This window comes from Pyxicephalus adspersus, chromosome 1 (genome assembly GCF_032062135.1).
Source record: "Pyxicephalus adspersus chromosome 1, UCB_Pads_2.0, whole genome shotgun sequence".
NCBI lineage: Eukaryota > Metazoa > Chordata > Amphibia > Anura > Pyxicephalidae > Pyxicephalus > Pyxicephalus adspersus.
Window position 1 is genome coordinate 9,262,834 of NC_092858.1, and position 14,020 is coordinate 9,276,853.

Sequence of the window (14,020 nt, forward strand, 5' to 3'; positions counted from 1 at the left end):
AAAGTAATAAGCTTTAGCTTATGTCACATTTGAGAAAGGAAAGAAAATAGGATGTGAAATGGTTGATACATTTAGCACCACGGTAAGGAGGGCATGTTGCAGCCCTTTGTCCTCCAGCTGCTGAAGGAAGGTGGCAGCACATCCCATTCCCGTGAAGCTGGGAGGTAATGCTGAGGTTTGCAGTGGTAAAACAGGTTGAAGGACTGGACTTGGGTATTAAAGAGGTGCTGAAAGAAAAGTGCCATGTCTAGGGAGCAGCTAGAAATGAATATTGCATCCAAGCAGTACCCTGAAATATATTGTTTTGTTCTTCTGCAGAAATACCAGTAAACTTCCTGGACTGGGTGTTCAGTGTGATTTCAGATCTGCTAGTCTCACCAGACTAGACAAGGTCACTGTGCTGTTTATGGTTCTCCTTGCTGAAGAGAAATTTGAACCTGAGGAGCTACAGTGCATGTATCTTCCTATTCTTACTTCCTTCATTTTGTGGATTTGTGTTTTCTACATCTCAGCTGCTGATTCTATTAGTCCTTATTATTAGATATTTTAGTCTTTACCTGTTTTATAAGAAAGGAAAGCATTCACACTCAAATACAGTGCAGAAAGAAAAAGACCAGCTGAAGAAAGACCACAAGAGAGAAGGCAAAAACTCCTCAAAACAGTGATAAAACCAAAGCAGCCTTGGAGGACAGAATGGGATAGATAATGCTAGCAGGAAAGTTTGGAAAACACACTCCTACTGCCCTTCTAATGGTTCTGTATACAGGTGTTTAAAGATGTGCAAATTTTGCAGTGAATCAACTCTTTAAAGTCCTTAAAGGACTGTCAAGTCCTTAGAAAGGAGCCATTATACTGACCTCGTCAATAACTAGCTGGTCCAAACTCCCCTCTGCCAATATCCTCAGCATGTAACACCAATTGAGTCAGATGTCTGCCCCCTGCCAAACACTCCTCTGTTTCCCTCCTCTGGCAACTGTTTAGAGACCTGTCAGTAGTCATTATCAATGGATATTACTGGAGTCTCAGTGAATGCTTTCACTTGCTGCCTGAAATGACCCTCCCTACTTTTAACTTAGTGTGACTTAGTGGCCTCACTGACCAATTATAGGATTGCAGAAATGATGAGTCTATCCCAAAATAAAAAAAAATATGCTTTACAAAAAAACAGAAACCACCCCTTATCTACTCACATCTAACATTCAGTGCATTGCGTTCTTTATGCAGTAGCTCCACTTCCCGTCCCAAAGCTTTCTTCTGCCTCTCCAGTTCATCCTGAAGGACCAGAATCTTCAGGCGTAGACACTCGCTTTCTTTCTTCTGAGGAAGATAAAACATTTAGTGTAAAAAGATGCAAACCTATTTTGATTAGTTTTTTTTTTTAACCTTTCCTTTGCATGCCTGAAAACTGCTTTAAACAATATTTTTAATTACTACTATTATTTTAATACAGTATTTATATAGAGCCAACATATTACCCGGCGGTGTACATTAAAGGGGTTGTACGTGACAGACAGATACAGACAGTGACACAGGAGGAGGATAGGGCCCTGTCCAGAAGAGCTTGCAATCTAAGAGACTGCATAGGTGTTTAGAATCCAGTATCAGCATTCCCCCAGATTTTTTCTTTAAGCTGGGTTTGAAGAAGTAGTAGTGGCAGCAACATATGACAAATTTAGTGTTCCCAGTTGTTGTTGCCATGGGAATCCAATATAATTCGGTCAGCTTCCTACCACTCCCTAAAATTTATTCCAGATTTTAAATGCCTACTTCCTTTAGTGTGCCCTATGTTTCTATCGTCTTTGTATTATGGTTCAGCTGTCCACTTCTCCTGTATTGTGACATAACATTTAAGTAGCCACCCAAAAACCTTGGGGTAATTACAGAAAAAAACCAGGGGGTGCACCCAGCTAAAAGGGACTTAGGAGAACACTGCACTACCATGAGAGTTTATTTAGTTCCCCATTCATAAGAGAGTATATCACAGCGGCATGCCCCTTAAATTTTAGGGCTCATGCATAAAATGCAGGCTGTTTTACTGAGGGCTCCTTGTAGCCACTTCCATTCCACACTTTTTCACCCCAGGAAGTTTGTTAATCTAGTAATTGGTGTATTATTATTAATTGGCATATTCTGAGCACTTAAAGAGCAAGTAAACCAAAAAACTGTCAATCCTGCAGCGCAGTCCATGTGTTATACTTAAAAAATCAAACATAATTTTTAGTTTACATAAAAGGGTTGTCTAACACTCACCAGCTTGTTGCTAGATGAAGAAAGGCGTAACTTCTCTTCGATTTCCTTACCAATTTTTTGAACTGTCACTTGGGTTTGCTTGATTGCACACTGGGCTCGATGAAGCCTGCAAGAAGATTGGTATAAAATATAAAAGAGGAAGTAAACACTCTCCAACCTACATTGATTTAACATTATTAGATCATATTATTATTATTATTATTACTATTATTAATAAAAGCATGTATATAGCGCCAACATATTACGCCACGCTGTACATAAACTTTGTGTTTTTAAGTGTTTCAGGTTTAAAGCTTATGAAAAGTTCATCATGCAATAGCAATTGCCAAAATTTTGGACTAAGAATCCCTACATGAAGATTGAATCAAGCAACAAGAAAATGTCACACCGTGCAGGGTTGCACAACCCAGAACACAGGAGCCAGGAAATGTGATGTGAGACCCAGGAAATGTGCGCTGTGTACAATTTGAAAGCCTACATTATTGAACTTGATACCTGGATTCCGTGATTTGTCCAGTCTGCTATAAATGAAAAAAAAAAAACACACACACACACACAACAAACCAATATTTTGTACAGTAGTTAAACATACCAGGAAAATGTAATCTTATATCTCAATAGGTGCAACAAATCTCCCAAAATCATGCAAGAAAACTAGTCCTGTGTGTACTATGCAATCTGATCGGTCTCTACCAGGGAACTATAGAACTCGCTCTAGGTTTATTATATCTGTGAACACCCCTAAAGTATTGGCAAAAAAACAAAATTAGTTTTATTTAGTTATTAGTTTATTTAGTTTTAGTGTCTCAAAGACTTCCCATCACGTCCTATAATGAACACAACAGAAAGTATGACAAAATCTTACATAATTGAAGGAAATACTCTCTTAGACAGCCGTCACTGGATAAAGCATCCCCACTAGAGATGTCTGCTCTATTCCTGCTCTGGTCACAGGGATGTTGAGTTTTTAATACGTGATTTCCCCTCATTTTATAGTGCACCAATCATCAATATGTAGCAGCGATAAAGATTGAATGGTAAACCCATGCACGGTGCCTCAGTGGTTAGCACTCTGACCTTGGTAGGGCTGGGTCCCGGGTCCCAGGTTCCAACCTAAGCCAGGACACTATCTGCATGGAGTTTGCAGGTTCTCCCTGTGTTTGTGTGGGTTTCCTCCGGGGTAACTCCAGTTTCCTCCCACATTCGAAAAACATGCAGTTAGGTTAACTGGCTTCCCCCAAAATTGACCTTGGACTGTGGTAATGACATATGACTATGGTAGGGACATTAGATTATGAGCTCCTTTGAGGGACACCTAGTGACAGGACTATGGACTTTGTACAGCACTGCGTAACATGTCAGCGCTATATAAATAGTGTGTAATAATAATCATTCCTGAAAACTTATGTTCCCAGAAGGCTGTGGGCTGCCCCTTCTGCACATGCATTATCAGAGGCTTGATCTCAGTGCCCAGTGCGAGATGGGGAAGGTGGTGGAGTTGGGCAGAATGGCGAGCCCCAGGAAAAAGAGGGAAGCCGAGGCTTTTCACAGGTCATTGAAATGAATGTTCCTCTTTAATGGTAGTCACCGGGACAGATTAATGCAGGTTTCATGTCTGCAGGTGATCGCTGTATCATTCATCTCAAATCTCGTCCACGCTTTATTTATTCAACAGCACCAAATATTACACAGTTGCCGTTCTGTCACAAAACAAGCTGGAATTCCCTTTAAAACCACCCAGACACTAAAATGATCTTAATAACCAGTAGGCCCAGCCCGGGGCCCATTATCTGAGCTGGGTTTGTTAGCGTTTTTAGGAACGCTGTCTAGACAGAAAACAATCACAATTTCAGGTGTAAAAGTAACTGGCATATTAGCAAAGTGACAAAAAGCAAGCTGTGACACCTTGTGCTTTCAGCAGTACTTAAAAGAAAGCGCAAAAGGATTCTGACAGTACGGAAGAAGAAACATTAAACATTTATATCTATGGAAAGATTACAGACGGCAAATTTCTAAGCATTTTGTATGTGGATTGATATAAAATGTGTTGATTTGTAACCAAAACGATGCAGAGAGATGGAAGGGGAAGAAAAAATAAAAATATATTCAACATATAGAAGTCTCACCGTCATTAAAAAAGAAAAACCCCTGCAAGCACAGAGAAATTCGGGATAACCAATAAGAAATCCTATGTCCTTCCTGTTTAGACTGACAACACAATGGGCCTGCTTTATTAAAGCTCTCTAAGGCTGCAGAGGAAACATTTTTATCAGTGAAGCTGGGTGATACAAAAAATCTGGAATAGATCTGGTCCTGGATTGAAAAAAAAACTTCTAACAAATAGAAAATTATTTTAAGAAATCCATTCCAGGATTGCTGGATCACCCAGCTTCACTGATGAAAGTGTATCCTCCCCAGCCTTGGACAGCTTTAATAAATAAGGCCCAATGCCTTTCTTTGCTCCAAGATTCTAACAAACGTTGTCAGTCCTGCCTGGTAGATTACAAACTCTGCCTACTCCCCACCTGTATTTGTCCCTTTCGTATGTGTGCACACAATACTGCCGCTCATACTCCCATACTCGTTCACTGCTCATACTTGTTGGTTCTGGGGAAAGGGCTCTTAGGAGACACCAAGGTCATCTGGTCATTTAGACTAAACAGAGAAGGACAAAATCTGTCACAGCCATGTATTTTTTTTTTGGGGGGGTAGGTTTTTGATTGCTTTCAGCCTTCTTATATCAGAAATTAAATAAAAATAAACATTCAGCAGATGCTGCAATTGGCAGACCTCTTGCTGAAACTAGTACGAGGAAAGGTCACAGACGTTCAGCCACCCTTAACAAAATCTCCAAACTTTTGACACAATCAGAGCAACGTAAAAACAGCGGAGAAAACGTAACAATTAAACCTTCAGCTCTGGAAACCTCCAAACCGATCCTCGTACATGACAAGTCTAAACATATGGTTCCAGCAACTCCAGCCATCCATATCGGATTGCAATGAACCATCAAGAAACTGCTTGGTGAATGGAGGGAATCTCTTCCGAGGTCCAGGGGCTTAGCGAAAAGATCTCAGGGTATTAATAATGATTGCCTCCGTGACAGGTATTCAATCAGGAAGGAACGCTGCAAATCTTCCTGTGTTCAGGAAAACAGCAGTCCCGGGTCGCAGAGACTAGCCTGCGGCAGCTATGCTTAGATGACGGCGGAAACCGCTTCACTCGTGCAGACGCAACACGTAGAGGTTCCTGTTCTGCTAAATGTGTGAGACGGAGAGATGTTATTGCAGGGGCTGCGGTAAAAACAGCACATTTTGTGCTTTAGAATAACAATTAATATGCAGCAATGTGTGGCAGAAACAACATTCTAAAACACTTTCTCCTTATTTCGTGATGAGGCGAAGGAGGGAAAACAACTCCACATGGAGGAGAGAGGCTGGGCACATTTCAACTTGTACAGAACAGGGATTTCATGAGAATATGCAACTTGTATTTCTACATTAACCTGTGACCAGCCTAAAGCAAAACTTTACTTTTTATGTGTGGTTATTATTACATAGTATTTATATAGTGCCAACATATTACGCAGCGCTGTACAAAGGCCATGGACATGTCACTAGCTGTCTCTCAAAGGAGCTCAAGGTCTAATGTCCCTACCATAGTCATATGTCTTTTTAATAAGGTCTAATTTGGGGGGGGGAAGCCAATAAACCTAACTGCATGTTTTTGGAATGCTGGAGGAAACCAGAGTGAAACCCATGCAAACACAGAGAGGACCGGCAAACTCCATGCAGATAGTGTCCTGGCCGAGATTTGAACTTGGGACCCAGCGCTGCAAAGGCCAGAGTGCTGACCACTGAGCCACTGTGCTATGCTGTGAACCCAGGCCATGATGATTACATTTCACCTGGGGACAGGTCTATTTAGCCAACATGGAATGTGTGTTAGATTAAGCAATTATTTACCAGAAAGTGAACTAAAACATAACAATTGCAGAGTCTGCAGAAGACAATATCATAGAAGTATATTGCAGTGTTAAATTATTCCTTTACTTGATTTATTTCAAGAAAAGGGAATTGGGCTGTGTGGGGACTGAGATTTAAATGTAAAGGATTAAAATAAATAATAAATGTAAAATATCACTTTCCTATCATTTTCTTTTTTTTTTTTTTCTTAGAGACAATAGTGACCAGGCCCAATTAAGAGGGACAATCATTAAAGCAAAAGAGCACAGTACCAAAAATCTGACAGATTCTTGTTGTTCCATTCACCACAAAAATATTGTATTCAGATAATAAAATGACAGTATTCTCCTCAGAATTTTTTTCAAGCTCGGTGGTTGTCACAGTGACGCAACTTTCCAGTAAGCACCCAACTGTTTTTCTGAGTGGTGCACCCGGCTAAAATGGGCCACTAAATTAAATGGGCCAATCAAGATGGTAACAAATCCTTTACAGGAGGAAAGAAGGAGATGGCCGCACCATGCGAGGGAACAGAGGCTAGTGAGTAGAATTGGAATATTTCAGCATTGATTTTGTTTTGATACACAGATTTTGTGCTCTCCAAAAAGAAACAAATATTGGTTGCAACAATTAACAAAAACTGGAGAAATTATCACATTGCAAAAAGAAAAACATTCAATGCCTATGAGAAACAGTAACCAATGGAACCTCATACTTCAAGAATTCCAAATAATTCTTAAGTATCAGGTTCTACTTCTAAAGCCTAATAAACATTTTAGGCAATAGTACTGGGGTTGCTTTAAAAGGTTCCTGGGATAGAATTGTAAGATCATCTTTACAGATATATCTGTACATATATATTACCTTTTTACAATGCAATCCCAGTGCTATCTCTCTATTTATATATCTCCTAGATTGTAAGCTCTTGGGGGCAGGGTCCTCATCCTCCTGTGTCACTGTCTGTATCTGTCTGTCATTTGCATCTCGTATTTAATGTACAACCCTGCAAACTATGTTAGTGCTATATAAATACTGCTCAATAAAATAATATATATATATATATATATATATATATATAAAAATATATATATGTATTATATCACACATACATACATACATACACACACACACACACACACACACAAAAACCATTGATATTAGGCAAGTGGGGTGGCGAGTTGCAGAAGATGGATGTCAGGAGGAAATTTACAGCCACTCCATCTAGTTGTGTCCCCTAATTGACAGTTTAGTCTGAAGTGCAAACTTTAACTCACGTCAAACCGACTATTTTTCTTTCACATTGCACGGAGTTGCGATGACTCGAATATGAAATATTTACAATGAAATAGACGGCCCACTTCAAACAGCAGTCGTTCACTATAATCTGCCACCGTCTTCAGACAGTAAAAACATAAATAATGTCAAGGAAAAGTGAGCCAAGACAAGAGATTTTTGGGTAACTGTCTACAAATTAGCGCATTAAGTGCTCTCTATTTATCTTTCTCAATTCCTTTCAAGGAATGCCGGGAAAACCGATAAGATTGGCACTGCATTCCTAGACTAAAGCTTTCAATACCGCCCCTACTTAAAGTCTAAGTGTTTGGAGAGGCCGGGGATTTGTCTTGTCAAATGTATCAAGCGGGAGTTTAAATTTAATACAGATCGTTTTTGAATGACAGTCTAGATGAAGCGCTCTTAAGAGTCTCTTATTAAATAAAAGTTGGATGTTCATTTATCAACATGTGACCAGATCATGGCTATTTTTTATATGATCTACATTGTAGCAATTTTTAACGATTTCTGGTATTTTTATTGTGGGAGTAATGACCATAGTCAATCAATGGGAAAGCTAGATTTTACAAGGTTGTTCCTTCTTTCTAAATACTATGATAAATGATATGATGGTCCCATTTAATCTTAGATGATTAATGGAGGTGTGTACTTTTACCTTTTTTTGTTCTTGAATAACTGGAATGTTACAGCTGTACAATATATGTAGAAAGTATTTTTATAAAGTCAGATGCAACGAATGCAGAAACATTTTGTATGTAAAACAAGACTTTTCACGTTACTGCACTGCCACCTTGTGGGCATATTAGCAACTGCCACAGACATAATAAAATGAAAAATGAAAGTCCAACTTTACAAAATTAAGGATCAGGCAGGGGGTTATTGCAGAAAGACAGGTAATGTACCTTCTGCAGTTTTCAGTCTTACCTGCCTGATCACGGTGGTGAAATATGAAAAAGTTGACCATGTGTGGCATCCAGCTAGGTACAACTAGTAAGACCATTCTAAACAAACACCACTCATAGTGCCTCTATTTGCAATTCTCTTCATTGGCTTCCATTTCACCTTAGAATCAAATTAAAGCTCCTGTGCTTTACCTTCAAAAATCCCTTTATGGTTCTTATCCAACTTACCCTTCTGACCAGATAGAAAAATACTCCCATAGCCGCTCTCTTCGCTTCTCCAATGACTCACTATTGACTTCCTCACTCATAACCTCATCACACGCACAGATCCAAGCCTTTTCTAGAGCTGTCCCCACTCTTTGGAATGGTCTTCATACTACCCAGCTTGCTCCTAGCTAGACTTGCCAATTTGGATGATTTATCAGAAGGCGTCGGCAAGGACTAAAAGAACAAAACAAAATACCATAGTCATGTGACTAGCTGTCCCTCAATGGGGCTCACAATCTAATGTCCCTACTTCAGTCATTTGTAAATATCTTTATGTATGTTAATCTTCAATACAGTCTAAGGTCAATTTTGGGGGGGAAGCCAATTAACCTAACTGCATATTCTAGGAATGTGGGAGGAAACCCACACAAACATGGGGAGAACCTGCAAACTCCATGCAGTTAATGTTCTGGCCGAGATTCAAACCTGGGGTTTTTTAAAGCTGCAAAAAACCCAACTCCCATCATTACAACCAGGTTTTAAGATCTCAATCTTCACAGCAGCAACAGGTTGAAAAGGGCCAAAGTCCATCAAGTTTATTCTAATCTAATTTTATTACTGTTAACCCGGGACACAGCTGCCAGTTTTTTCTCTGGGTAAGGGAAAGAAAATCTTCAATGACGCTGTCCGTGGCAGACAGATTAGTTCCTTGGATTAGTCGCTCCGCAGATGAATTTACTAATTATAGCCGAGATGCCATTTCTAATAAGAAAGGCATCCGATCCATGTTTACATTCACTTATACTGTTGTGGAATCGCTGACGCCTCTGGCAGGGGACTCAGATCACCCCGTACAATGAAGATCTTATTGCTGGGGGGATAAAACTGATTCTTCTATTTTTAACTTTGCATAGTATGCAACCATTTTGGGCTGGAAGCTAAATAACTAAATGAAAGGACTCCATGTAGGGCTGGTGATACAATCGCTTCTATTAGAAAGCTTACACTTCAATCCAAGGTCTGATTATCCCACCAGACCTAACCTTCACCACCTTACACATTGCTGTAACTTGTAGGGGAGAAATGCCCCAAGGTAGGGAAAAAAAAAAAAAGTGTTCCAGAATGAATGGATGGACCAGGCATTACATCACCTTTCCAGGCCACAAACTGAGGGTGGCTAGGAAGCACCCAGCTAGCTATAATAACAGGCAATGCATATTTGAGATTGTTGGTGCTCAGGCCTGTCATTAAATATTATTAATACACATTATTTCAAATGGGGGCTTGTGTGAAGATGCGTGGGGAATATTATCTGGTAAACGACACTGAAGCACAAACATTAACTGTACGGAAAGCACTTGCTTGGCTTATACCATTCTTTTCATTTGCATGACAAAAAAAACACAGAGTGCTGTTTACAGACAGAATGGACTACAGAACTTGTGAAAGGTAAACCTCAAATCTGGGATAAACAACTACTGTCTACAGACAAGAGCTATGTGTATTGTTACTTGAAACACTCTTGTTTATGTCTTCTAGATTTGTATAATACAGCATAAAAAAATCCTGGTCTGTGCAGGAGTTACCTGTAAGGCTGCGTACACAGGTGCAACAATTGTCGTTCGCAATGATCTCTTAGGATCCTTTACAATGACAAAAGACTGAATGATGCATGAACGAGCACTGTACATACAGCACCGTTCTGCTCTATTGGAGAGGGGAGGGGGAGAACGACGGAGCGGCACCCCGCTGCACTCTCTCCCCTTCATCCTCGTTTGTGGATCCGCCAGGATGGATGACGAGCACTGTACATACGCCAGATTCTCATCCGTTATGAACCCTAAGGGGATTATCGGACGAGAATCATATGACGTGTGTATGTAGTCTTACATAGACCGGTCACTACTGTGTTCTCCCCTGTACAGCGAGGTTCTGCTAGGTCCCATCCACAGTTTGGCTTTGGTGATGGAATCATTGATCCTAAATTGCAACTTCATTTCAATGGAGAAACCCACATTGTTTTGTGTTTGTACTTTCATAGGTATAATAGTAAATCTTTAATTTAGACATACACATGGGGTACCAATGACAGCCATTAGTTTGCAGTCTGTCTCTATGTCACCGTCAATATTGAACCAAACAGCAGGCAATGGGTGGATGAGAAGTCTCAACTCCTTTCTCTGTAAATATGTTCAGTCCAATAAATATTAAAAAGCCTAAAGCTCCATCAGATGACTGGAAATACAAATAGGACATACCCATATGTACTCCTATTACATAAATACCTGGAAGACTTCATATCCTTCAGGATGTTTTTAAACTGCACTGGGACGGGCTGTCAACTAAAAGACTCCTAAGACTCTGGGGCAAAGTAATATTGTACTGTAAGATAAATAGTGAGGTATGGAGTTCATTAGAACTGAATAATGTGGACCTATCATAATACTTTATAAAGACTGAATGGGAAACCCAGAACCTCTTGGGATACATACTTCACATATCCCAGGAGGCTGTGGTCTGCTCCTTCTGCTCTCTCACGCATGTGCAGGGAGATTGGCACTTTTTTGTTATCAGAAGGTGCAATACTTTATGGAAGGTGCAAAGACCTGGAAGGTGCAAGACTGGGTGACGTACAAAGAAGAAAAAGAAAGAAAAGCAAGAAGATGGCAGCGCCCAGTGTCCAGTCTGCGTTGTAACAGAAAGGAAGACAGGACAGAGCTGGACTTACTGGACCAGGATTGCAGAGGGAGGAAAAGCTTTCCACCTGTAAAGGCGTTTTTTCCTTCTGATAGTTTCACTTTAAGGGTTACCCAAGGGATATGACAAAGTAATTATTTTTATTTATTAATTAACAGTTCCAGTATTTTTTAATAATTTAAAAATATATTTTTATTTTACCTGCTAAAACTGACATCACATGCAGATCATTGGTCAGCCCCCAATCTCTTATGAGTGGTATGTAATAAAATACAATATACATCCTACTGACATGTTCTGGAATTTTAAATTTTAACTTGGATTTAATGGTAGCTGCAGGACAGAAAGGGAAACACAATCCGAGTTCTCCAAGTCCACTATGACTGGCATATTCACTATATTACCTTCATTATTGAACAATCTTGTAATGGGGGGAGGGGGTGGAATTTGAAGACTGCTCTTATAACTTCTGGAGCACTTGTTAAAATATTTTCATTTTAGAGAAGGAAAACACACTGCTACAAGATAAAACATACAGGAGCAAAATACATGAATATAACCACATATGATAATATATATATATATATATATATATATATATATATATATATATATATATATATATATATATATATAGTCATTTACTAAACACAGAGGAAAAATGTTTATCCTTTCATATAGGAGGGAATTTGTGTAGTACAAACATAAAAAGTGGATTATTCTTCCCAACGAGCCAACTATGTAGATGGCTTAAACAAAAAAGGGCTGGATGAGATTCTATGTGCACAATATAACCGGCAATTCAAGTGTACGTTCACCTGGAAAAAGGTTAAGACCCATTGGCGTTTTTCTGCCATTAGGGCTGAAGAAACATTATAAACAAGCAGGAAAAAGATAAATTTTCCAATTTTTGTTTTATTTTTTAGCAGAACAGGTTAAGGTTGGAGGCTGTGTAGTTGAGCAGTGCCTTGGATTCAATGAATGACCACTGGTTTGTATAATAAGTAATAGGCTTATTTATATATTATGATATAGCTAAATAGTATTTATAAGAAAGGGAAGAAGGTAAAGAGAACATAGGAGTCTAGATCTAAAACACAGCGACATTCTCAATCTCACTCAAAGCAAACAAGCAAGGGGTTTCTCTGCTTGAAGTCCACAGCAAATTACATTGTTGGGCCATCATTACTGAAGTCTTGCAGAAGATCAGAAGGATTATCATTGTCCCAGGCTTAACCAGGTTGGTTTACTACACAATACGAGATTGTGATCAGATGTCTCAGTCCCCCCGAAGGACTGCAGCAATACTAAACAGGTTTGAGTTGTAAATACTACCAGGGGGGTCAAAATGACCGATGTCAAGGATCCTCACGTATACACTCATTAATGATCAATCAGCGAGCCTTTGATGGCTGTTTTATGGTGTCCATCCGGCTTAATAGAGAATGTTATTTGTAGCCTAGGTTATCATTATATCAAAGTCATATAGCTATAATTTTTTCAATTCCAAAAAGCAAGTCATATTTATATATTGGTATCGCTGTTTTTCCTTCATTTCCTGTCTGATAAAACCATGTTCACCAGGAATGGAATTAAGGGCTAATTTAATGTAGACACAAGGAAGTAAAAACTAGATCAGGGTTCTAATACTTTCTGACTATATTCAAAACCAAAACAAAATTTTCCTGGCTTGACGTGCACATAAAGGGCTTCAATATATAAATTATTCCCCTGTCAATTCCCTTTAATTTACATATAGAGCCTTAATATTTATTAACAACATCAAAGAAGCTTTCACGATTCAAAGAGTGAATGCCTCTGGGGCAGGTAAATTTGGTGACAATTTGGACCATGCTTCATAAAGGTTATTTGCAATCCTCTTATAGACTTCAAGTTTTACATTTAGAGTCCAGAGGTGAAGAGGGCTTTTTTCTTTTTTTGCTTGATAGCAATTCACTTTTTACCAATCAGCCTAGAAACACTTCTAAATAGGCCCACCCACGTTGTAGTAGTATTTTAAAACCAAATTCTATTTTTCAGTACATTTGGAACACCTACGCCTAACGTTTACATTTTCTTTTCTTTTTTTTTTTTTAATAGGATGTGGTGCTCCTGGCAGTAATTCTAGGTTAAAAAATATATATTATCTACAATGTGACATTATAATCTCCCCTACACATATCTAATCTTTACACACCATGTGCCATGAACAGATTCATGAACAAATGATGTAGGGCAGGGGTGTCAAACTCAAGTACCCCTAATATTTTGAAAAAAATGAGGATTTTTTACCTTCTAATTAGATATAAATCCTTTTCATATAGAAATAAAAAGGCATAATTTTGTTTTTTTTTATTAATTTAAGAAAAAAATCTTATGCCTCTTTGTAGCATTCTGAGTTAAATTTCAATGGTAACCTTTTTACACAGGCTAACAATAATTTTAACAATATTCTTCTATGAAAATCCAACCATTCAAGTCCATGCCAGTACAGCAAGGAAAAGTACAGCTGAGGGTGAGTGCTGGAAATGCCAGACGCAGCCAACGCAGAGCTAAATCTTACGAGTGGCCCGCCACTGAAACTCCTCCTTCATTGAAATAGGGCCACTAATAAAATTCCCGGCATTACTTGTGTCTAAAAAAAAACAGTCCAATGGGGGGGCCAAACATAGGAAGACAGCCCGCTGGTCTATAGACGTGAGAGTGGTG

At 39.0% G+C, this 14,020-nt stretch overlaps 1 protein-coding gene across 1 annotated transcript in view; it reads right to left on the minus strand.

Annotated features, from left to right (window-relative positions):
• Positions 1 to 14,020, minus strand: part of UVRAG (UV radiation resistance associated) — a 64,423-nt gene that overhangs the window by 27,006 nt on the left and 23,397 nt on the right. The window contains exons 7-8 of the mRNA XM_072398628.1: positions 2,251 to 2,356; positions 1,191 to 1,317 (exon numbers count right to left, since the gene is read on the minus strand). Of these exons, the coding sequence (XP_072254729.1) occupies positions 1,191 to 1,317; positions 2,251 to 2,356 (233 nt within the window). The remainder of the gene's footprint in view (positions 1 to 1,190; positions 1,318 to 2,250; positions 2,357 to 14,020) is intronic.